Source organism: Protopterus annectens, chromosome 2.part1 (assembly GCF_019279795.1).
Source record: "Protopterus annectens isolate FY-2018-M chromosome 2.part1, PAN1.0, whole genome shotgun sequence".
Classification (NCBI taxonomy): domain Eukaryota; kingdom Metazoa; phylum Chordata; order Ceratodontiformes; family Protopteridae; genus Protopterus; species Protopterus annectens.
Genome location: NC_056729.1, coordinates 1,446,731,790 through 1,446,757,556, shown reverse-complemented (window position 1 = coordinate 1,446,757,556; position 25,767 = coordinate 1,446,731,790). Strand labels below are relative to the sequence as shown.

The 25,767-nt window shown below is 42.0% G+C and overlaps 1 protein-coding gene across 4 annotated transcripts in view; it reads right to left on the bottom strand.

The window, feature by feature from the left end:
- HTT (huntingtin) overlaps positions 1–25,767 on the bottom strand; it is a 4,811,037-nt gene that overhangs the window by 956,850 nt on the left and 3,828,420 nt on the right. For all 4 annotated transcript variants that reach the window (XM_044062924.1, XM_044062926.1, XM_044062925.1 and 1 more), the window contains one exon: positions 20,218–20,313. In XM_044062924.1, the coding sequence (XP_043918859.1) occupies positions 20,218–20,313 (96 nt within the window). The remainder of the gene's footprint in view (positions 1–20,217; positions 20,314–25,767) is intronic.

Below are 25,767 nucleotides of genomic sequence, written 5' to 3'. Positions count from 1 at the left end.
AACAGAAAAAAACAGAACATTTACAAATATTAACAAAATGCTAACATTTTCAAATTAACCGGATTACCTTCGAAAGCTGTGCACTGAAACGAAAGCTTTTTAGTAAGTTCAGGATGCTTGACATTGTGACCACCAGCAAGTGCACTTTTTGAATATACACTTTAAAAACTTTCCTTCTGACAATGCGAACCTTCTGCAACAGACTCGGTGTGGGGGGGGGGGGGAGGTGCAGATGCCGTATCTAAAAGAAATAGTAACCCTGATGCACAAAAAAAAAAAAAAACTTTATGCAAGGTTTCAGCATTTACCCGACCTCGTCATACAACACACTCAAGCAATAATTACACATTGGGAGAAGCAAAGCTGCCAGCCACCATCCTACCTTATTCTGGATTGGCTGAAAAAATCTGGAGAAGGGACTAGCACAGACAGATCTCTGGTGTAGGTCTTTCGGCTGTAGAAGTACTCTGTTCAGTGAAGTATCCAGCGAAAATAAAGAGTGGTCCAGCAGTAAATTTTTCACAAGCAAGAAAAGGGAATTTTACTGTTGGATGCCCTATTTATTAGCCAACAACAAAGGATTTCTACGTCAGGGGTGGAGGTGTTAAGCTAATGGTGTCTTGGAATGGACACAACAGCTTACTTGATTAAACAGACAGAAAATCGTCTTGCTATGAAGAGGAAAGTAAAGAGTGATTTGCAAGCCGATTGTCTCTGAAAACTTCAATACAAACACCATGCAACTCCAGGCTGAAAATTAAGCTGACAAGGTACCTGACAAAGTCCAGTTACTTTTTCAACTTAATTTTCAACAGTGGAGATTCTATATGACTACAAAGTTAACTGCGCTGGGAGAAGGCACTCTGGGTTAACATAAGGGTATTCCTATCTTCTCATGGCGAGATCGGTGTTTAGCACAGAGGTGCCATAAGAAGGTACTTGGGAGTTAATGAGTTATTTACTATTAAATATTCTTACAACCTTCTACCTGTGGCTGGTTTGTGTAGAGATAAGCTCTAGAGTACATTGCATATTTATAGAGGTTATTGTAATAGGCCACTCTAAAATAAGCCTCGACTGTTAGTCACATTGCCATTGGATAATAATATTGCACAGTAATAATTGGACACCCTTTTAAGGGCCTTTTAGTAGCTGATATTATTAGTTGGGTGGTGGCAGGGATTACTACTGTATAGTCTGGGTAAAGGGGCAAAGCTGGAGAATCTGTGTCAGGATTTCCCAGGAGTGTCTGTGAAGTTGTATAAATACTTATCTCAAAGTGTGTGTGTGGTGTGTCAGCTACTTGGCAGGGACATGAAGCACTGGTTGGACAGAGACGGTACTGGAGGTTTTAGCTTGCCCAGCTCGTCTGAGACCTGGACCCTATAGCTGTGCCACTGGGGAGTCTTACTGGGGACCTGGTGAGCAAGGGAGCAACCAGCCCCAAACTGACTGTGATCTCTGTGTGCACTTAAGGGAAACTGTACTTTACTGTGTGCATTAGTTATCCTTTCCTCTCTTCTATGAGACTACCTCTCTGGTGTTAGTGGTGAGGATTGAGGCTCCTTGATTGCTGGGCCAGGGCACGGTCATCACAGATACCACTAGTGAATCAAAGCCACATTGCAAAGTATGTTTTCCAACTTGTTCAGCTGAATGCATTAAATCCTGTAAATCTTTATTTTTAGCACAGCCAGGAATCAACATCATTTTCTGTTTAAGCAATCCAATAATATGCTGCTGATATTTTAATATATGAAACTGGCAGTTTAACGCCCTAATGGCCAAGGTTGCAGAAGGGTATACCTTCTTACCCCATCTATCCAGCGCCTTGGAGTCTCTATCAGAGGGGGTACGATTTTTGGCAGTAGTCGCCTTAATGCCCTTGGGTCCCTGTGAAATGGTCTCAGGATCCGCAGTTGGATTTTTAAAGAGAAACTTGTGAGAGTCAGGAACCCTGTAATATCTATCAGGTTTTCTGGGAGCAGGAGGTAAAGAGTCAGGGGCCAAGCTGGACTCCAAAAAGGCATCATCAACAATGTCCAATACAGGGGGAATAGCTAAAAGCATGTGTTGGGGCAGGAGTAAGAAATCCCTAAGCCTCTTTTTAGAGTCAGAGTAATCCTGGCTTTCCCAGCGGAAATGCTCCCTAAGAGTATGCAAGGTTTCATAAAAAGAGAAATCCTCTGGAGGGGAAGCAGAGGGAAAAGAGTCTTCTGCATCAGAATCTTCATAGGTAGATATGGGTAAATCCTGGTCATCAGAGGAAACAGAAATTTCAGAATCCTGATTAGAAGAATCATAAGCAAACTCAGCCCTAGGTCTCTTAGAGGGGGAAGGGTGGCTTCCTCTGATTAAAGCAATAAGGTCTTCAGACATTCTTATTATTTGTTTTTAGGCATAGAGGCCTAAACATGTGGTCTGGGCATCAGTTTTCGAGGCATGGATCGAGTTTTAGGCCTTGAAGAAGAAGATGGCGTCGGTTTAATATGCAAGTCAGTAGGCCTGAATACACCCTCAGAAGCCGGTGCCTGCAAAGCGGCTCCAGACCAATCCAAGGTAAAGATATCCGCAGGTTCTACAGCTGAAGCATCTCGCAGCTACCAGACTATGAATGGGTCTCAGTAGAGGCCTGCGAATCTGAAGTAATGGGTATCAGGGGCTGCGAAACACCTTGCTGATTACCGGTGAACTGGTGACTAGCTTAGGAGAAGTGCCGTCGGCAGCTTTGGACATATGCAGTCAGTATCTGTCTTTATCTTTGCGTTTTTTCACAATGTCGGTAGTCGGGTGGCTAACTGGTTTGTCTGGTTTGAACATAGTTTTTGTCTGACTTTTCCAAACAAGCAGATAAAAAGTGAGAATACACAAAATATAATGTACAGTTAGGAAGATAACAAGATTTAAAGTATCATCTGCATTTTAATTGATGACATAGTTCCTGTTGTATTAAATAAGGCACAAAACTAACAGAGGGGCTTGTTGCCAGGGCCTAAGTTCAAAGAATGAAGTACGAATGAAAATCTTTATGTGGACTATTCTACATCCAGTGTCAAGAAATACAATTATTGACTTTTACTAACATTGGTTTAGAGCAACAGAAAGTTTCCCCAACAGGGTACTTAGCTTAGTTGAAGACTTTGGTTCTGAAACTCGAAAACGAAAATTTCAAGAGACTGCTGACTGCCAATTGCGAACTGCTTCTGTTTCGGGCACCGCATGGCAAGAAAGACTGATGTAATGGCGTTGGCTGCATGCTTTATACCTCTGACTACCTGACATCATGGAAGATGAGACAGCAACTGGACGCTTGACCCCACCCAGACTTTGTTAATCAGGCCAACTGACAGGCTACTGCAAGCAGATAACCCAAATGTGATGACTGCAACAGTGAAACACGAAGAACATCAGTGAAAGGACAGATGGGGCTTCATTCCAGACTGACTACTACTGATCGTTTCTGATGGTGAATTACATTTTTGTGTTCCTTGTTGGGGGGTATGATACGATTATTAGGGATGAAATTTTGAAGCACGACATATTAGGTTCACTCCCATTCTTAATAGAAGGTGTACTGGTGGTTGTTGGATGGCACAGTGGTTACTGCTGTCACCTCACAGCAAGACGTTCTGGTTCGATTGTCATCTGGGAAGCCTACTGTGTGGAGTCTGCATGTCCTCCCTGTGTTCGCGTGGGTTTCCTCTGGGTGCTCCAGTTTCCTCCCACTTGTCAAAGACATACATCTGAATTGGTTCTCTAAGGGCCTTCACTGAAAATGGGATCTGTCCCAGTTGGACTTTCCCTGCAAGCAAATGTTAAATAAATAGATAAAATAAAATACTGGTGAGAACACAGCCCCGATAGTATCCACTGTTAATCAAGGGAATGGTGTCTTGGTACAGAATAGATGCATCACCACCCTTACAAGTTTCATAGTTTCATAGTATAGTACTAGGCTATCTGCCCTGGGGCATTTGTAAGCCTAGCCATAGTGATGTGGCTTTTGCCACCCCTTGAAATGGTACAAAAATGTACAGAATAAATCTAGAATACTGTGCCTCTGTCTAGTAGTGACACAATGAAGGTCCCCTTATATAATAGAATTAGTTTACTGTGCCCCTGTCTAGCAGTGACACAGATGTGACCCCTGGGGTAAACTTACGATCTCCCATCCACTCATCAAGATTTCTCTTGAAGAGAGTCAGTGAGGGGCTCTGCCTAATATGAACTGGGATCATGTTCCAAAGCATGGGAAGCCTCTGGGTTATGAATCTATCCCTCCAGCATGTCCTATTCATACTTGTGCTGAGGTTTAAGTCTTTAGCTCTCGTGGTCCTGATGGATTTGGATTTTTGAGGTGGAGCATGTCCATCAGATCCTGATTGGACATGGCCTTGTACGTCAGGCAGAGATCACCTCTGAGCAGGCGGTATGCTACTGAATAGAGCTGAAGTTTCTTTAGTCTGGCAGAATAAGACATATGTTGGAGACCCTTGATCCTTTTGGTGAGGTACTTTTGTGGTCTCTCCAGCTGTTGCAAATGCCGGGTGAGGTACATACCAAATGGGGCATTGTACTCAATCATGGGTCTGATGAGGGAGGAATATAGGGTACAATGACATCCTTGGATCTGGATGTGAATCCCTTCATGATGAGGTGTGCAAGGTAGAATGTTTTTCTAACCACTTTGGCAACGTGGGTGTCAAATGAGAGGTCGCTGTCTACTTGGGTCCTTAGGTCTCTGATTACTTTTCCATACTCAGTGGATTGCTGTCTATGTGATAATTTGTGGGTACTTTGTTTTTCCGAAAGGGATGACTATACATTTTTGGCATTTAGTTTTAGGCGTGACTACGGCACCAGTTGTCCGTTCAGTGAGGCCTTTTGTAGGATGTGTGTGTCTGCTGGTGTATCGACTATGGCCTAGTTTGCAGTCATCTGTGAACTTTGTCAGCCACAGCCCTCCCATGTTTGCTTTAACATCTGAGAAATAAATGCCGAACAAGAGGGGTCCCAGGACAGATCCCTGTGGGACACCACTTGTGACTGGCTTTGAGTCTGACATTGCTCCAGCGATTTTAACTTTATGGGTTCTGTCCTTTAGACAGTTTGCAACCCATCTAGTGACATAAGGGTTTACTTTTAAGCTGTTTAGCTTATCTATGATGCCTGAGTGGGGTATTGTGTCGAAGGCCTTAGCCAAGTCCAGGTATGCTGTATGGACTGCTTTGCCCTCATCAATGGCTCTAGTGACTGTTTTGAAAAAGTCAACCAGGTTTAAAAGGCAGGATCTGCCCTTTACAAAGCCGAACTGGGTGGGGTCAAGTGTCTGTAGGTCTCCTATGTCTCTGTTTATGAGTTCCATAATGATTCTTTCCATAGCTTTGCAGACCAGGCTAGCTAAGCTTATGGGGCGGTAGTTTCCAGGGTCTGTAGAGGCACCTCCCTTGTGGAGTGGGACCACTGTTGCTGTACGCCAGTGTTCAGGTACATATCCAGTAAGGCTAAGGTTAAATAGGATTTTTATGTGTGGGTTTAGCTCCTCTTGGAGTTCACGTAACACGCACCCCGGGATACCGTCAGGTCCCATTGATGCTGTGTTTTTTGCTTTGTTTAGGGCGGTTCTCACTTGGACATCTGAGATGACAGGCAGATTACATTCAGCTGGGATAAGTATTTCTTCTTTTGGGGGTGATGGAGGGGAGAAATTTGCACTGAACCTGTCAGCCAATATCTGTGGGTTCAGTGTATTTTTTGTTGTTGTGAACCAACTCTGAGCATATCTGAGGGTTTCCGCCCAGGTTTCTAACATAGCTGAAGAAGGCTTTGTGGTTATCTTTAGTGTCCTTAGCGATTTTTCTCTCAAAGTTTGCCTTGGATGTTTTTATGAGAGAATGTAGTTTTCTGCTAATGTTGATCAGAGATGTCTTCCCTTCATGGGATTTCGCTCTGACGTGCAGTAGCTTCCTTCTTTTGTTATACAATTTGTTTATGGATGAGGTCCACCAGACAGGACGCTTACATTTGGTGGAGAGGGACTTGGATTTGTTTGGGATTGCATGATCCATGCATTCTTGGAGATGTCCATAGAAAGCATTTGTGAAGGATTCGGCATTGTGGGATGTGGTATCCACTGGCACAGTGGGCTTAAAGGATACCATCTCAGTCTTAAGAAGAGTGAAGTCTGCTTTTGAGAAGTTTTTGAGAAGTTTTGGTCTTTAATTATTTTTTTTTTAGTACTAATGTTAGCAGATATGAAGAATCTGTTAAAAGGAATTGGATTTTGTGTTCAATGGAGAAATGAGAACTATTTTGGGTCTATTGTTTTTAGCAGGGGGAGAAATCTGAAAAGTCTTCTGGAAGCAATAACTCTACACGTTTTTTTCGAAGTGGTAATAACCGTATGCTTGCAAGTGGACACTGCAAACAATGTAGGTTTATACATGAAGGGCTATACACAGTTGTAAAGAGGGTATGACCGAACCCTTGTTTGCCCTGGGAGATGTAGTTGCGACACTGTTGGGATTGTCTACCTTGCATGTTGCACAGTATGTGATGCATTTTATGTGGGTAAAACTATAAGACAGGATTAGACAGCATGTCTATGATATTTTATTTATTTATTTAACATTTGTTTCCTGGGCAAGTCCAACTTGGAATGAAGCCAATTTTCAGAGGAGGCCCAGGGAGAAATGTTCCAGATGCATGTCTTTGCAACGTGGGAGGAAAGTGGAGTACCTGGAAAAAACCCACACGAACACAGGGAGGACATGAAGACTCAACACAGAAGGCATGTCAGCTGAGAATCTAACCAGAGAACCTCTTGTTGTGAGGCGTCAATGCTACCACTATGCCATCCAATATGATATAAAAAAAAAACAAGTCCATGAATGCCTTTGTCACAAGCGGAGGTACTGCCAGCCATGCTAGGAGAAGTAGGGCAGTGGATGGATAACTTATGCCAGCATAGATAGCTAGCTGGAATTTTGTAAATAATTATATATCATTTGTATATCAAACTGATTTGTACAGATGCATGTGCTGAAAATGTATTTGTGAGGTTTGCTTGTATTATAATGTATAAGCAGTGTGCCCTGCTGGAAGGAAAAGAAATGTGCATGTATTATTGTAACTGAATTAAATGTATACATTGTAACAGCATATACGGGAAGGGAAGAGGTTAATCCACCGGACTTTAAAATATATCTGAAACTCAATTACTTTATGGGTTAAGCCATAAAGATGTTATCCCACAGTTCTGAATGGAGCCAGAGACGCAATGTCTGTGCTAAAGAACAGGTTGTAGGTGCTGTATGGAGTGGAATGGTTTTATGTTTTTTTGACTTCTAGCAGCTACACCACATGTGAGCAATGCTCTGTGTGTATTGTAGCACATAGGTGCTAAATCCTGGTAGCTTCTAGTGATTGGGGGTTAGTGCGGGAAGTCAGATGACCAGATGTATGAGATGTCATTCTGTACAGAAATTAATACTGGAGGAGACTTGAATCTGACAACAATGACCACTCACCCAGCTTGCCTTGCTCTACTCAATAAGTAGGAACATTCATTCTTTTAATCAGGAACAGATAAGTGAGACTAGCAAAATACTGCTTTTCTATAACTGTGTGACACTATGTGAAAAACTCTGGTGTTTACTGTAAATATATATTAGTATTTTCTGGTTCTTTTATTATTTATTATTAACTATATTTAAATTTCTCATTGTGGCTGGTCCTTTAAGAAAAATATTTACGTTTTGAGAGAATTTGCAAATATTTATTTGGTGATAACGCTGCCATTCCTCAAGGTCTTGCTATCTGGTCAACATAACCATTTGTATTAATATTAATTTCACTCAGCATAACTGGGTACTCTTGTAAGAGCCTTAAAGTAGCTGGTAGTAGTTCTGGTGGCAGTGATAACTACCTTATAGTCTGGGCAGAAGGGGGCACAGCAGTTGAATCTGTGCCAGCCTTTCCCAGGTGTGTGCAAATCAAATCCCAGAGAGTGAGTGAGTGTGTGTGTGTGTGTGTGTGTGTGTGTGTGTGTGTGTGTGTGTGTGTGTGTGTGTGTGTGTGTGTCTGTGTGTGTGTGTGTGTGTGTGTGTGTGTGTGTGTGTGTGTCAGCTGCTTGGAGCAGGGACACAAAGCACTGGTTTCATAGTGTATGGGAGGGCATAGCTTGGAACCCCGGCTAAGGACTCAACTCTAAGCTGTGCCACTGGGGAGTCTTACTGGGACAGACACAGATATGAACCAGCCCTTGGACTGAGAGCACTCCCTGGATGCTTTTAAGGGTAATTGTGCTTAATGCAGAGAGGTCTACATCTGGAAATACTGAGTGTATCCATTTGTATTCCAAGTGAATGTCCCTCTCCAGTGTCAGTGGTGAGAATTCAGGTTCCCTGATTACTGGCCCAGAGTGGGGGACGTCACAAGCTTGACTAGACATAGAGGGCAATGTGCTGTTTTTAAGAAATTTGTTTGTTTCATAACTGATAGGGTACTTACAGATGACATGGGGTGATTTTGATGTTTTGTTAGAATACAAGGAATTGATCTGGCAGTTGAGACTGAATTATTATTTGCAGCGTCTTCCTTTCGGCCACTGTGCTTTTACCAAACCATACAGTGCAGTTGCTGATGATAATGCACTCGATTGTTCCCCTGTAGAAGGCACTGAAACCATTCACAGAGAGCTTTGCTTTTCTCAGCCTTCTTAGGAAGTGTGGTCACTGCTGGGCTTTTTTAATTAGCTGGCCTGTGTTTGTACTCCAAGGAAGATCCTCTGATATATGTACCCCAGGAACTTTTTATTTTGGAATCTCTCCACTTCTTCACTGTTGATTTTAACGGGCAGGTGCATGGCAGAGCTCTTTCTGAAGTCAATAATGATTTTTTTTGTTTTACTGACATTTGGGTCCAAATTGTTGTTACTGCACCATTCATTCAGAGATTTGATCTCATTCCTATACCCACTCTCATCATCACCACTTTCGAGTCCCACTACTGTGGTGTCATCTGCAAATTTGATGATGTGATTGTTACCAGCTTTTGCAGAACAGTCATGGGTAAGGATTGTGAACAGTAGAGGGACTCAGCACACACTCCTGGGGTTCTCTGGTGTTGACTGTAATACTCCCTGAAGTGCCATTACCAGCACAGTCCTTTGTGGTCTTCCAGTCACGAAATCGAGGATCCAGTTGCACTGCCCTGTTATTTATACCAAGGTTGATTAGTTTTTTTAAGTAGCATTGGAATCACCATATTTAATGCAGAGCTGAAATCTATAAACAACAACCTGGAATAGTTGTAATTCTCTTCAAAATGCACCAATGTGAGGTGAAGTGCCACTGAAATGGCATCAGCAGTTGATCTGTTTGCCCAGTAGGTAAACTGCAGCAAGTCAAAGGATTAGGATAGTACTGTAGTCAAATGCCTTTTAACCAGTCTTGCAAAGCATTTCATTAAATTTGATATAAGGGCCACTGGCCTGTAATCATTTATGCAGGTGGGGTTGGCTTTTTTGGGGAAAGGGATTATGCTGGTAACTTTTGAAGGATGCTGATACTTTTTCTTACTCTTATTTTAAAATTTTTGATGTTTGTTACATCCGCCATACATTTGGATATAAAAGCCACAGTTGTCTCAATATATTCATCCAGGTTTACCAGATTGCTCACTGTGGCTGTCTCCCTGAAGGCATCCCAGTTTGTGGTATCAAAGCAGTCCCTGAGACTTTCCATGTCTCCTTCATGCCAGACCCTGATTTGTTTCATGGTGGGCTTATCTCTGATCAAGAGAGGTTTGTAAGCTGTTAATAGTTTTATGGAGATGTGATCAGAGCCACCCAGGTATGGCTGTTGTACAGCTCTGTATGCCCTTTTTATGTTACTGTAAGCCTTGTCCAGAGTATTTGCTCCCCTTGTGGGAAAATCCACAATTTGGTAGTAATTGGGTAGCACCTCCCTGAAATCTGCTTTGTTGGAGTCACTAGCTATAATGAATGCAAAGTCAGAATTCTTGCATTGCAGCTCACATATAGTATTATGCAGTATATTCAGTGCTTCAGTGATGTTAGCGCTCGGTGGTATATATACAGCTGCCATAGACAGCATTTAGTTCTCTGGGCACATAAAAACGTCTGCATTTCAGTATCAGAAATTTCACATTTACAGAGCAATGTTCATTTACAATGTTGCAGTTTTGCGCACCAGCTATCAATTACAAAAATGTACACACCACCTCCCTTAGCTTTTCCACACAGAGCTAAACTTCTTATCAGCTCTGAACAAAGTAAAACCATCAAGGCTTATAGCACTGTCACTAATCCTATTATTTAACCAAGTTTCACTAAATATTAACAGACATGAATTTCTCACCTTGTTGTGGTGTTGAGTTCTAGCCTGAGAAAGTCCATCTTGTTGTCTAATGAGCATACATTTGCTAAGAGAATTGAGGGAAGTACAGGCCTGTGAGGGTTTTTTTCAATCTGACAGCAATTCCAGCTCTGCAGCCTCTTTTCCTGGTTCCTTTTAGGTCTCATCCTGATTGTTCCAGAATACTCCATTTCCTGGTTTAGGTACTTTGAAGCTTGTTTGGTTAGGATGTTGTGTTCCAGCAGTTCTGTGAGTGCTGTAGGCCCAAAATGCTCTGCAATAAGCAGGGAATCCAGCCAGAATGACGGCACAATCAAATACTTGATTTCCAGAAGTTTCTTTCGACTGTAAGTTACTGTAACATAATTTAAATGACTGGAAAATGATTAACTCTTGATGAAGTCCATGTATTCTGGACGAAAGGGCAAAGTTAATGCAGGTTGTTGCTGTTGAATTAAAGGAGTGCAATGTGTGTACTACTGACAACCTCACTGACTTTAGGAGTGCTTTTATGTTAGAGCTTTGCCTCCTGTAACACTGTGTAAATATATCTCTCACATACCATATCGGTTTGTTTGAGAATTAACTGGGTGTCAGTAAACATGAGGCAATTTCTACATTGCCTCAGGATGCCCATATCAACCAAGCCAGTAGTGGAGATAGTGAGACAGTGGGAAAGTTCATATTCATGGCAACAGACCTTTTTTTTTTTTTTTTTTGATTACTTTATATTCTCATTCCAAATGTCTAATGTCCGGAGTATCCGGTTTGCAACTCTGGGGGCATTGCTCGTCACTGCAAACTAGTTTTTCTGTGTGTAACTAGGTACTGGTGAAATTTTAATGGTGCTTTTGCAGGAAAAATGTCAACTCAAGCTGTATGTGGCTATACATGACACTGCCAAACACCTGAGGGGAAAATAATTAATACGAAGAACCTGGCTATTTATGGATGAAGTATTTAGGCAGATGTTAGGAAGTTAAAAGCAAATCAAGCAGTTGTTGTGTCTTTCGGCTTTTCCTGGTTAGGGGTCGCCACAGCGGAACTCCGGTCCGCTAATGATTGGCAGTGGATTTTTACGTGCCGAGTTGCCGGCCCTGACACACAACCTTCAACGAAAGTATGCCCATTCATGCATGTCTCCACACAGAAGACTCTCTAGCTGAGAATCGAACAGGCCATCTTACTGTGGGGCAACAACGCTACCGCAGCACCACCACCGCAAATCAAATCAAGCAGTACTTACTGAAGAGAAAGAATGAGCTTGTCAAGAATGATGAAAAGAGGGGAGTCACCTGAATGGCTACTGCCTGACTACTTCTACTAGTGTTTGTATCACCACAGCTTTACTCTGCAAAGATACAATGCTCCTTCGCTTCTTCTCTCACCAGATGCAAAACAGCAGCACCAATCCCAAGATAAGAAGCAAGCCACAGCCTGTTTGGTTAATCCACAGTCTTGTCACAGATGATGTAAGGGTCTGTAGGTTTGTTGCAGCCTTTACCAGGTAGATGCCTTGAACAACAACCACACCAATCAGGAAGGTCAAGCACAGACACTCATTTCACAAGAAGAAGCAGTCAAGAATATATACATTCTGCTCCTTCTCTCACCAAGAGCAAAATATAAAAACAAATTCCAAGCTAGCACCTATGAAGCAATTATTAGGATTCCCAGTGATCAGTAGTCTCCAGGAAATAATGTCCTTACGCTCCTTCTGTCATCAAGAGCAAAACAGAAGCACTAATTCCAAGATGACTATTGGAATGCAGAATGTGGGGTCTCCAATAATTGGTGGTCTTGCAGTAGGTTCATAGGTTCAAGGTCTCCAATAATTGGTGGTCTTGCAGTAGATGTTGCAGACTTTAAATTTAAGATGGAAAAATGGGTTAATACCCCAAGAGACTACAAGTAAAAAGTACAGTTTTGTACCTACCATAAATGTAGATGTCCGATAGGAATGCATCTGCAGTCCTTACAAATGGGTTGTCCTGTCGTCAGGCAGCCCTTCGGTCGGCCGGATTCCAAAGTCTGGGTCTGGCCTCGGCTGGTGTCGCACTTCACCCGACATCATAGCTGCAGTTATTCGGGTATAAAGGCATCAGCCGACGCCATTTTCCTCAGTGTTTCTTGCCCCAGATGCCAGGTGCCCTCTTGGAAGGCTAAATTTGGATAAATGCCAATGATTCCAAATAATAGAGAGCAAACACAAAAAATAAGCATGTATGTACATATATACAAACAAATACACCATAACAGATCCCCCCCCAGCTAGCTATAAGTTGGGCAAATACCCTAGGAGTACCACAGAGGGGAAGGCGGGTGGGTAATCCTGACTGCAGATGCATTCCTATCGGACATCTACATTTATGGTAGGTACAAAACTGTACTATGTCCTTCAAGGATGCATCTGCAGTCCTTACAAATGGGTAGAATACCATAGCCAAACTAGGGGAGGAGGAAAGAAGAGATTATGATGTAGTTAGGATCCCTTGCAAAACAGCAGTGGCAAAACCTGCTCGGGATCTAGAGTATAAAGGTAAATTATAATGCTTGGCAAATGTATGCACGGAGGTCCAAGTAGTAGCCTCTATAATGTCTTTGGTAGCCACTCCTCGTAAGAAAGCTGTGGTAGTGGCTGTAGCCCTTGTAGAGTGAGGCCTGATGTTCTCTGGAGTTTTCTTTCCATGACAGGAGTAACAAAATCTAATGCAATTTCCTATCCACTTGGAGATTGTCTGTTTTGAAATTGCTTTTCCTTCCCTTCCTGTTGCATATGCTACCAGTAGCTGGTCAGTTGTTCTATTGCCCTTGGTCCTGTCCAGGTAGTAGCGTAACTGTCTATGTACATCCAAGGTATGCAACAGTCTTTCTCCCCTGTTCTGTGGATTGGGGAAGAATGTAGGTAGGTGGATAGCCTGATTTAAAGACACTCTGGATACCACCTTAGGCATAAATGTAGGATTTGTTCTCATGGACACTCTATCTTGATGGAAGATCAGGAAGGGTTGCACTGCCATTAATGCCTGTAGTTCAGATACCCTTCTTGCTGAAGTGATTGCCAGCAGGAAAGCAGTCTTCCATGATAAGTATTGTAAGTCTGCTGTTGCTGCTGGTTCGAAAGGAGGAAGTGTTAATTTTTCTAGTACAAAGTTCAAGTCCCATGCTGGCAATGGTGGTTTCCTAGGAGGTTTTACATTTTTAATTCCTCTCAGAAACTGTCTGAGCAGAGGATGTGAGAAGTCAGGAGGATCCACTCTGTATTCTGCCGAAATAGCTGATGCATGTATCTTGATGGAAGAATAGGACAGGCCTGTGTGGAAGAGCTCTGCCAAGTATTCCAGGATGTTGGCTATGTTTACCAGTGATACATCTTCTCCCTTTGCAGTACTCCAAATGAGATATCTTTTCCATTTTGCTGCATAATTTTTCCTTGTTGAGGGTCTGCGAGCCTCAAGGATAATGTCTTTAACCCTTTGGGATAAATTTGGGTTAATTGATCTTATGTAATGTTCCAGGCAGTCAGCTGCAGAGTTTTCAGGTTTGGATGCAGGATGTTGTAGTTGTTCTGTGTTAACAGCAGTGGAACTAGGGGAAGTGCCCATATTTGTTCCCGAGACATGCTCCTTAGTAATGGGTACCAATGTTGCCTTGGCCAGTCTGGAGCTATCAGAATGATCCTTGGACAGTCCTCTTTGATTTTCAATAGCACTTTGTGCATCAAAGGAAGTGGTGGGAATGCATATGCTGTCAGGTTTTTCCAACTGAAAGATAGGGAGTCCACCTTCCAAGCAAGTGGGTGGTACGTCCTTGTGCAGAATTTCTTTAGCTGGTGATTGTGTGGGGATGCAAATAAGTCTATTTCTGGCAGTCCCCATTTCTTTGTAATGGCTTTGAAGATGTCCGGATGCAGCATCCATTCGTGGGCATCCATGGAAGTCCTGCTTAGTATGTCCGCTAGAATGTTTTCTTTTCCCGGTACAAAAATTGCTTGTAACTGAATGTTGTAGCTCAGAGCCACATTCCATAGGTCCAGTGCCATCCGGCATAGAGGGTATGAATGTGTGCCTCCCTGTTTGTTGATGTACCACATAACTGTGGTGTTGTCTGTCCTTATCATCAATTGACCTTCTTGGAGAAATGGTCTGAATGTCTGGATTGCCATTTTTACTGCCAGCATTTCCTTTAGATTTATGTGCAAGTGCAGCTGGTCTTGTGTCCATAAGCCTTGTATGCCCTTGTCCCAGCATGTGGGCCCCCCAACCGAGGTCTGAGGCATCCGTTGTGATGGTTTGGCTTGGTTGAATGCTGTAGAAGGGCAATCCTGTGTTTGATTGACAGGCCTGTGCCCACCATAGGAACTCTTGCTTCAGGCATGGTATTATTGGAATTTTGGTTTCTAGGCTGTGCTTGTGTTGAGACCATAAATTCTTTAGGTACCACTGTAGCTTTCTCATGTGTAGTCTGGCATGAGGGACCAGTATTATGCAGGATGCCATGAAGCCCAGGGCTTGCAGTACTTTTCTTGCTGTTAGATGGTTCTGCTTTGTTAATGCCAAGAAGTAGAGAGGTAGTTGCTCTTGCTTTTCTGCAGTTAGGAATGCCATTTGTTTTGATGTGTCCAGATCTGCACCCAAAAAGGTTATTCTTTGGGATGGTATCAGCCTTGACTTTTTTATATTGACTGTATATCCCAGGCCTTGTAGCAGGTAAATGACTCTTTGTAAGTCTACTGTGAGCTGGTTTTTGTTGTCCGCTTGTATCAGGCAGCCGTCCCGGTAGGGGTAAATTTGGATTCCCTGAAGCCTGCAATGCGCAATTACTGATGCCAGGCATTTCGTGAACACTCTGGGCGCAGTAGATAAGCCAAAGGGCAATGCTGAGAATTGATAATGCTCTGATCCTGCAAGAAATCTGAGGTATCTTCTGCAAATTGGTTGTATGGGGACGTGCAGGTATGCCTCCTTGAGATCTAGAGTTACCAGCCAAGACTCCTTGCCCAGCATGGGAAGAAGCTGCTGTAGAGTCAGCATTTTGAATTTTGGAACAATGAGGAATGTGTTTAATGCGGACAGGTCGAGAATAGGCCTCCATTTGCTCTCCTTTCTTGGTACCAGGAAGAGTCTGGAGTAAAATCCTTTTCCTTGTTCCATAGATGGTACCTTTTCCACAGCTCTCATCTTTAATAATTGGTTTACTTGTTTTAGAGCTTCTGCCTTTTGATTCGGAGGTAGGTTTGGCATTCCTCTCTTTCCTGGTAGAGTATGGAAATGAAACCTGTAACCTTGGTGTATAGTTTGCAAAATCCACTTGTCCTTTGTGATGTAATGCCAGTTTTTTGAAAATAAAGCTAGTTTTCCACCTAAGGGTGCTTCTAGTTGTTCCCTGGTAGGCGGTGCCAGAGTCAAGTCACTGTGATTGTCCTGTTGCTGTGGTGGTGGCTGCGTCTGTGCCTCGCTGGTTGTTACCCTGCCAGTGGCATCCCCTGTAGGCACCCCTGGATTGGTTTCTGCCTCTTGAACGCCTATTCCTGCCTCTCTGTGCTTTAGAGGAGTCTGGAAAGGACCAATTTTTGGAGGGCCAATTCCTGCTAAACCTTGGAGGCTGGACCTGTAAGAAATCTTTCACAGTTTGTACAGATTTTGCCTTCTCTTCCATCTTCTTCAGTACCTGTTGTGCAGGTGAACCAAATAAATTGGCCTTGTCCATGGGAGCATCTAATAGTTTTGATTTGACATGGTCCGGTAAGGCCTGCTCTTTCAACCATGCATGCCTTCTGATAACTGTGCCAGTCATGGCTGATCTAAAGGAAGCCTCCAGTGCATCATAGCCGCATTTTAAAGAATGGTTACTAACTTGCTGAATGTTATGTACCATTTCCTGAACATACTTCTTATCAAAAGGTTCATCAGAGGACAGTTTTTTAGTTAACTGGTCTAGCATAAATTCTTGATATTGGATCATATGAAATTGACAGTTCAAGGCCCTAGCTGACAGAGTAGCAGAAGTGTAAACTTTTTTACCCCATCTCTCTAAGGACCTGGATTCCCTTTCAGAGGGGAGGGGATTTTTAGCAGAGGTAGTTGCTACAGCCTTAGGCCCCTGGGAGATAGTCTCGGGATCTGCAAAAGGAGCCTTGTATAGATGGTGATGTGTGTCCAGGACCCTGTAGAACCTATCGGGCTTAGCAGGGGCCGGAGGTAATGAATCAGGAGCAGTACAAGCATCGTTAAATGCATCATCTACAACAGAAAGAACTGGAGGAATGGCTAAAGGCCTATGTTGTGGTAAATGCAGAAAGGTTCTAAGCCTTTTCCTGGAGTCTGAGAAATCTTGGCCCTGCCACTGAAATTGTTCCCTCATAGCATGCAAGGTTTCCCCAAAGGAAAATTCCTCAGGTGGAGAGGCAGAAGGAATGGACTCTTCAGCATCAGAGTCTTCGTAAGGGGAATAAGGAGCCTCTGGAGGGTCTGTATTATCTGCATCATCAGAGGAATCATCTGTGGACACTGGCTCAGGGGGCTCTGCTCTAGGCCTCTTCTCTGGAGGTGGATGAGAGGCCCTGTCTGGATGAGTCTGGGATCCCCGGATTAAAGAAATGAGATCCTCTGCCAGAGAAGGCATTTGGGTACTGGAGCTGGGCCTGTGAGAGGGGGTCTTAACAGGCACAGTTTTTGTAGCTTTAGCTGCTTTAGCCCTGGCAAAGGCCTTAATGGACATGGCTGCAGGAGGCCTAGCAGCTCCACGTGCAGGGGTGGAAATATCCAAGGGTATAGTGTCAGATAATTCCTGAGAAACCGCAACTGCAGGTTGGATTTCAGAAGCCGATTCCACCAGGTTAGAAGAGGCCTCGGTAGAAGGCATGTTTTCGGCTGAAGGAAGAACCGCTTGCTCGGTTTCAGCCGAAACCGAGACACTCACGGTTGGCTTAACCGCGGTTTCGGCCGAAACCGCGGACCTCGAGTGTCGGTCCTTTTCCTTGCGTTTTTTGGATATTTGTGAAGTCGGAGGATCTGACGGCATAATATAAGCAAAATCAGAGCCGAAAAACTGTTCAGCAAATTCCGACCGACGTCTAAGCGTCCGTCGGTTAAAAGAACCACAGGCTAGACAAGCTGCTAAGTCGTGGTCTGGGCCTAAACAAGGTAAGCAGTAAGAGTGGAAATCTTTATGAGGTATTTGTTTCCCACAAGCTAAACAGTTATTGACTTTTTCTGACATTGGCTGAGGCAAGAAAGAGTCCCCAACGGGGTACTTAGCTTTTTAGAAGTCTTCGAAGTAGTATTCGGTAGTAGTAATCTCTGGTTCTGACCGACCGGCACTTGCGAACAGCTTCTGCTTCTGGCACCACGCGGCAAGAAAGACTGAGAAAAATGGCATCGGCTGATGCCTTTATACCCGAATAACTGCAGCTATGATGTCGGGTGAAGAGCGACACCAGCTGAGGCCAGACCCAGACTTTGGAATCCGGCCGACCGAAGGGCTGCCTGACGACAGGACAACCCATTTGTAAGGACTGCAGATGCATCCTTGAAGGACATCAAATAAATCACAAAATACAAAATAGAAGAAGGCAATAAAGCAATACAAAATACAACAAAGCAAAATCAATCTTACGTTTCCTTCACAGCACATTGTGGCAAAGTATGGGTGTGCTTTTCTAGTAAAGCCCAGATACCTGACCAACTTTATGAGGCCCAAAAAGCTACTCTAAGCCGGGTCCCCTCCCCCAACACAAACACACACACACACACTACATACAGAGACACAGATACAGACACACACACACACAAAACCAGCAGGACAACCCTGACTGTTTCACCAGGCAATTAACTCCTTCCAATCTAAAAAGAACAAAAAAATCAGACTAGAGCAAAAATTGCAGAAGAGCCAGATGAGTAAGTTATTAAATAAAATACATTATACACCAACAATGTAGTAATTTACAATAATTTAGAGAGAGAAAACATTTAACAGTAAGGTGACTGATCTTCAGGCACAGCTTGACTTTGGATGACACACAGCGGTTAAATGTATTAGATATTCCTCATGCACTCCCTCCAGCCTACCCACCTGTGTATGTGTGTGTGTGTATGTGTGTCTATATATATATATATATATATATATATATATATATATATATATATATATATATATATGTGTGTGTGTGTGTGTGTGTAGTATGCGTATATATATATATATATATATATATATATATATATATATATATATATATATATATGGGTCTACTTTTATTAGTCAAAGTTATGTTTCTTCAACTAACAAAAGTACAACCTGACTTTCGCGAAAGTGCACTTTCACGAATTCTGGTTCAGTGAACCGGCAATTAAAATAAAAAAAAAAAAAAACACTTTAAAGTCCGTTTTGCTACAGTTGGGATATGGGAATATACGTGTTTCCCCACTGTAGTGCGATCTTGGAGTTAGTACATATAATGTAGCTGGGGGGCTCCCAGGTGCAGGGGGGCTTCCTCCCCTGCAAAACAGACTTCAAAATGTTCTTTTTTTATTTTAATTGCAGGTTCGCTGAAGTAGAATTCGCAAAAGTGTACTTTTGCGAAAGTCAGGTCGTACTTTTGTTAGTCGAAGTTACTTCGACCAATAAAAGTAACACACACACATATTTAGACACACAAATCATCATCTTTCAGCTGTTTCCGTTAGGGGTCGCCACAGCGGATCACCTGTTTCCATTTCTTCCTGTCCTCTGCATCTTGCTCTGTCACACCAACCACCTGCAAGTCCTCTCTCACCACATCCATAAACCTTATCTTAGGCCTTCCTCTTTTCCTGTTACCTGGTAGTTTCATCCCTAGCATCTTTTTTCCCAATATACTCAGCATCCCTCCTCAGCACATCCAAACCAACGTAATCTTGCCTTTCTGGCTTTGTCTCCAAACCTTCCAACCTGGGCTGACCCTCTAATATACTTATTCCTAATCCTGCCCACCCTCATCACACCCAGTGCAAATCTTATCATCTTTAATTCTGCCACATCCAGCTCAGTCTCCTGCCTTTTTATCAATACCACTGTCTCCAACCCATATAACATAGCTGGTCTCACTACCCTCTTGTAGACCTTCCCTTTCACTCTTACAGGTACTCGTCTGTCACAAATCACTCCTGACACTCTTCTCCAACCCACTCCATCCTGCCTGTACTCTCTTCTTCACCTCTCTTCCACACTCACCGTTACACTGAACTACTGACCCCAAGTATTTAAAACTCATCCACCTTCGCTACCTCTACTCCTTGCATCCTCACCATTCCTCTATCCTCCCTTTCATTCACACACATATATTCTGTCTTAGTCCTGCTGACCTTCATTCCTCTTCTCCCTAGAGCATATCTCCATCTCTCCAGGGTCTCCTCCACCTGTTCCCTACTCTCGCTACAGATCACAATGTCATCTGCAAACATCATAGTCCACGGGGACTCCTGTCTGATCTCGTCTGTCAACCTGTCCATCACCATTGCAAATAAGAAAGGGCTCAGAGCCGATGACACACAAATATACACACACATATATATATATATATATATATATATATATATATATATATATATATATATATATATATATACATACATATGTATACACACACACACACACACACACACACATATATATATATATATATACACACACACACATATATGCATGTACACACACACACACACACACACACACATATATATATAATATATACATACACACACACACATATTAACTTTCTCAGAAATACCATCCCACTAACTTTCATTTTCTGTAAATCTTCAAAACGGTGTTTACAGTATGCAATCTTCTCTCCACTTACTTGTTTGCTCAGATGAATCCACATCATCTTCATGTTTAGACTGATTTTCTCTTTTTCTCTCAGGATGCAGAAGCTGATCCCCTGGTTCAACTGCAACTGATGAGAGAGAAAAATGTAACATTATTTTTTTGTTTCAACACAAATGTGACATCACTCATGCACAAGTTATACACCAACCAAAAATAAGTCACAAATGGAAGATGATAAACACCTGATACAACCTAGTGGTTTAGCTATCAACTTTAAACAAACTGCGAGAATTAATTCATGCCACTCATTTTTGAATTTCTACTTCAATGGTTTCTGAACACACTGTTTCCTCAGGAAGACAGCAATATTCAGTCCTTTTTCCTCTGTACATTTTGTTTCTTCATCTTGCTCCTTAGTTGCTTTGCCTATAAAAGGGACATTCTTCATCATTCAGATTTTCTATTCTGAAAGATGCTTCACTCCACAGCATTGCACAGTGCCCAAACATACTTTTAAATACTTTGATCATATCCTTCCTTTCATCGCCTCTAAGACACAAAGTCAGTTCTTATTTTCTCTTTTCATATGACTTCTGGTGTATACCTTGCACTGTTCTTCCAATCTTTCTCAAATAAACATTCAGCCTATGGCATTTTCAAGGCCTCCAAACGGTGCTTTACAAAGTGTCAACATAAACTTAATTTTATTTCTACTGGATTACCCTTTCCGGTCTATGCCTTAAGTTCATAGCCTTCACTATAGCTTTATAATCTCTGCATAGTTTGTTTATTTACTGATTGATTGATATTTGATGACTGGGAATGTCTCTCTGGGTAGAAGCCCGCTGTCAGCAAAGACACGGGTAGAAAAGCTCCAAATTATTACAAAACATTTTAAGAAAAAAATTTTACAATCTTGAAAAATAAACCAAAAACACTGCAGTTTAAACAATTAAAACAAATTAGACGTAATATTTATTTATTATTTTATTTGACATTTGTTAACCAGGTTGGTCCGACTGAGCCAGGGCGCATTTTCAGCGGAGAGCCGAGGAGAAAAGCTCCGGAGCAATTTCAAGTATCATTAGAAAACAAAAATTTGAGACTTAAATTGTAGCATAACTTAGTTGTGTAGGCAAAAATTATAAATAATAGTGGAAACATTGTACGAGGCTAGTACAGCATCATATCAGAGAAAAAGGAATTTTACAGGAGGCTAAAACAACATGTCAGAAATGGTGGCGCTGTGGTAGCGTTGTCGCCTCACAGTAAGACGTTGTCCTGTTCAATTCTCAGCTAGAGCGTCTTCTGTGTGGAGACATGCGTGAATGGGAGTACCTTCGTTGAAGGTTGTGCATCAGGGCCAGCAACTCGGCACGTAAAAATCTACTGCCAATCATTAGCGGACCAGAGTTCTGCTGTGGCGACCCCTAACCGGGAAAAGTCGAAAGACACAACAACAGGAAGCATAAAAATGAGACAATTACATATTTAAGTATGCAGATGGATACACCATAGTGGAACAATCTTGGAAGGTCAATATGTAACATACTTGGGACAAGGGAGTACACAAGGAAAAAAAATGAAAAAAAAAAGTTTTAAATAGTTAAGGAGGCAGATATAGAGTATTGCTGAAGACAAGAAGCATTAGATGAGAAGAGAGAGAGATAGCTTAGGAGTTAGGGGGAAGATTTCGTAGAGGTGTTAACAAGGTAACAGGCAGGAAAAGGTGGCGAGGGGGTAGAAAAGGGGGGGTTATGTACTGTTGTGCCAGGAATAGATCCACGAATACAAAACAGTAGTTAAGAACCGATACAAGTTACATGACAATCATTTAAAATTTACAAAATTTTAGACAGTTTTTACATAAATTAAAAGTAAGTTAGTCAAGATGAAGTGAGGGAAAAACAGGCTTATGGTATATTTAGAGAGAAAGTCAGGGAAGAGAATTTGACAGAAGTAAGTGAAGCTGGGAGAGTAAGGAGGTATAAGGAACATAAAAGTACTTGTGCACAATTAGGGATACAGTTTATCCTGGTTTTGAGCAAGAACAGAGCCAGATTTTAGCTAGGAAGTCTTTCAGAGTGGTTTTAAAAGATATGAGTGTACTGACATGGATACAGGTAAGAAGTTTCAGACTTTAGCAACCTTGTACAAGTACAGACAATGCCCAGAAGATCTGACATGTTTGTAGACAGACTACTTTAAGGCAACCTAGAATAATTACCTTAAGCGTCCTTCTGGTCTTGTTGACTTGTTTACATCTCAGCCCAACCAAAGGTGAATTCTACTCTGTTGGAACCTTGGTTGAAACATCTGTTAATTTTAAATGAGCCTAAGCAGTCATATTTATGTTACAGTCTCCAAACTGTCAAGTTATGTGAATATTCTGATAAAAGAATAACAAAGTACCATCAAGTCTATTTGAATACAATTAGCAAGCGAGCAAATATCCTTCCCCTCCCATTTGATTTTCCACTTCCATTCAACAATGATTCATGAGCTTTCATGAATTTCTGCAGTGACCTAAACATACTGCCACCTTCTCAGGCAGGGCCTTCCAACGCTTTATGCTTCATTGATGAAAAAGTACACTTCTTTAACATTTTCACTATTATACCATATATATAATTTTATCATATCCTGCAAAGGATATTAAAACTGGTCAGCTGACAAAGCTTAAGGACACCTTCCATGCACCCTAACCACTTAACAGTTTAAACAAAGTGGTTGAAAGTCAATAGCTAGGGAACCAAACATTCAAAACTTTCTTGCCATCAAAGTGTGCTCTTGCCTACAGGCTTCAACTCAGGTGACATGAGTTCAATTAGCGGCTTGGACATTAAATGGAGATGGCAGGAAAGATGTGACATTCCTATCTGGGGGAGGAGTATGTGTGTTGACATCTTTCCAGTTGAGTACCAGCAGCAGAGGCTAGTGTTCTAGGAAGTTGCATGTCAGGTTGAAGGGATGGTACAGATGGTTAGGGCCTTGGAGGCAGAGAATGTTATAATTTCCTAAATCAAGCCAGTCATCTCTTGTGCTAGACATGTAGGGGAGGGACACAGGCTAGCAAAAAAAAAAACAGATACCTCATGGATGACCTTAGGAATGCAAACATTTGGGCCATACCTCTGCTAAGTCTAAGTATAACACGTAAGTTGAGTCATCAGATGGAAGGTGGATGGGCTTTTGGGCAGGGAAGAATAACATGAGGGGAAAAAAAATGGGGGCCTGGATGAAAATGTAAATTCTTACTGAGGACTAGGATTGTTGTGTTTATATATTTATGTAACTTATTTCAGTTTGATAACTAGGCAAGTGGACTGGTTGACAGACCCTTTGCAGCTACAAGTTGCTGACTACAGATGCACAGTAGAAACAATAGATTAGTATGCAGCTTACAATTATAAATGCAAGTGATATTATTTGCAGTATGTACAAATAAGGTGATTTTATTATTTTTACAGTTTTTACTGGTTGTCACTAAGAATTTTACCTTAAACAATATAATAATCAAGATTAAAAGTTTAATTTTTGTGCGAGAACATTTTAACTTTTTTGTAAGAAGAAAGTTACAGTCAGAGGCTAGGACTAGACGTTTTAAGGGTTGTCATTACAATGTTTTTTTTTAACCACCAGCTTACACAGACAATTAACTGTGTGAAATCTGAGCACTGCTTGGAGAACTGTACAAGTTATGATGTAAAGTTGCCTCTCCAGCAGCCTTATAACTTTAATTTATTGACTACAAGAGTGCACAATTTAGTTTATTTATTTAAAGATAGCCAGTGTATTTTTCTTAGGGGTAAAAGTTGTTTACTGAAAGCATGCAAGCTTTTTACCCCACATATGGGAAGGGAACAGAAATAAGAAAAAACAGATACTGATTAGTGCTAAGTGGGGAACACACAATGCATTATATGTACTTTATCACAAATAACCTTATTTATAACCTTATTTTTATACCAGGCAGTGCTTGTGTCTGGAGAAGTACAATTAATTTGTTCAAAATAAGTATTGTTTGTCCCAAGTTAAAAGGGGATGAGCATTTTGGAAATGTATTTAATGTTTTATGTGATTTCATTGAAGGGAAAAATCATAGAAAATGTCACGCAAGTTCAAATGAATTAGAGGGGAAGCATCTATACAAGACATCAGCTGGCCACAAATTCATGTGTGCATGTAAGCTAAATGCTGGAAAAAAGAAGTTATGTCTTACCATAACGTTCCATCTGTGTTGTTCATCTTCTTTCATTCATCACTAATGGGTTCGGTTCTGAGCCCTCGGAACTGAGTCGGCCTTTTTACCAAGCTAGCGCCAGCCAAAACACTCTCAAACTAAGTCTCTACCCAGAACGCCCTTCTCGCAGTTGCTTCAGATCGAGTTTGCTAGAGAAAAAGAAGCAAAGCTGAGGCCACTTCTGCGCAAACACCCAAAGGCACCACTTAGACCCAAAGCATCCCCCAGGAGCCTTTGTAGGGGGAAAGAGGGTGGGATGTGATGAATGAAAGAAGATGAACAACACAGATGGAATGTTATGGTAAGACAACTTCTTTATCTGATGTTGTTAATCTTCTTTCCATTCATCACTGATGGGACAGAATCCCAAGCTACCTTGAGGTCCATGGGTGGCCCTTATGGAAGAACATTCCTGAGTACCACTGAGCCAAAGGCAGCTCTCCCTCTGGAGACCAAGTCCAATTTGTAATGACTGATAAAGGTATGAGACTTAGCCCAAGTAGCTGCTGCGCAGATGTCATCCATAGAAGTCTTGGAATGGAATGCTATAGATGTTGCCATAGATCTAGTGGAGTGAGCTTTAACTTTTGGCATAGCTTCATTATTGAGGCAATAGATGAAACATATGCAGTCCCTTAGCCATCTTGATAATGTAACCTTGAAAACAGCCTCTCCCATTCTGGGCCCAGAAAAGGAGATAAAAAGCTGTTCAGATTTAGGGACAGGTTTGGTCCTGTCTAGGTAAAATCTCAGTTGTCTATGTACATCTAAGGAGTGAAGGCAATACTCTCCTCTATTGGCAAAATTTGGAAAGAACACTGGTAGGTCAATGGTCTGGTTAATGGAGAATTCATAAACAACTTTGGGAAGAAAGGATGGATTTGTCCGAAGTGATACTCTGTCTTTATGAAAAACCAAATAGGACCTCTTGATACACAATGCCTGCAGCTCCGAGACTCTTCTGGCAGAGGCAATGGCTACCAAGAACAAGGATTTCCAAGACAAAAACTTCATGTCACACTTCGCAGCAGGTTCAAAAGGTTTTTGAGTCAAAGACTGGAGGACTAAAGTGAGATTCCATGGTTCCATAGGCTATCTGACAGGAGGCTTGAAATGAGAGGTCCCCTTGTGGAAAGCCTTGCAAAGGTGTAACGAGATAAGAGGGGTACTATCTATACCACTGTGGAAATTGGAGATTGCCACCAGATGTACTCGTACAGTAGAAGCAGAGGCTCCATTATCAAAATATTTAGCCATGTATTGAAGCACTGCAGTAACTGGAGCCGAATACAGGTCTAGCATGTTATCCTTGGACCAGATGGGGAACCTTTTCCATTT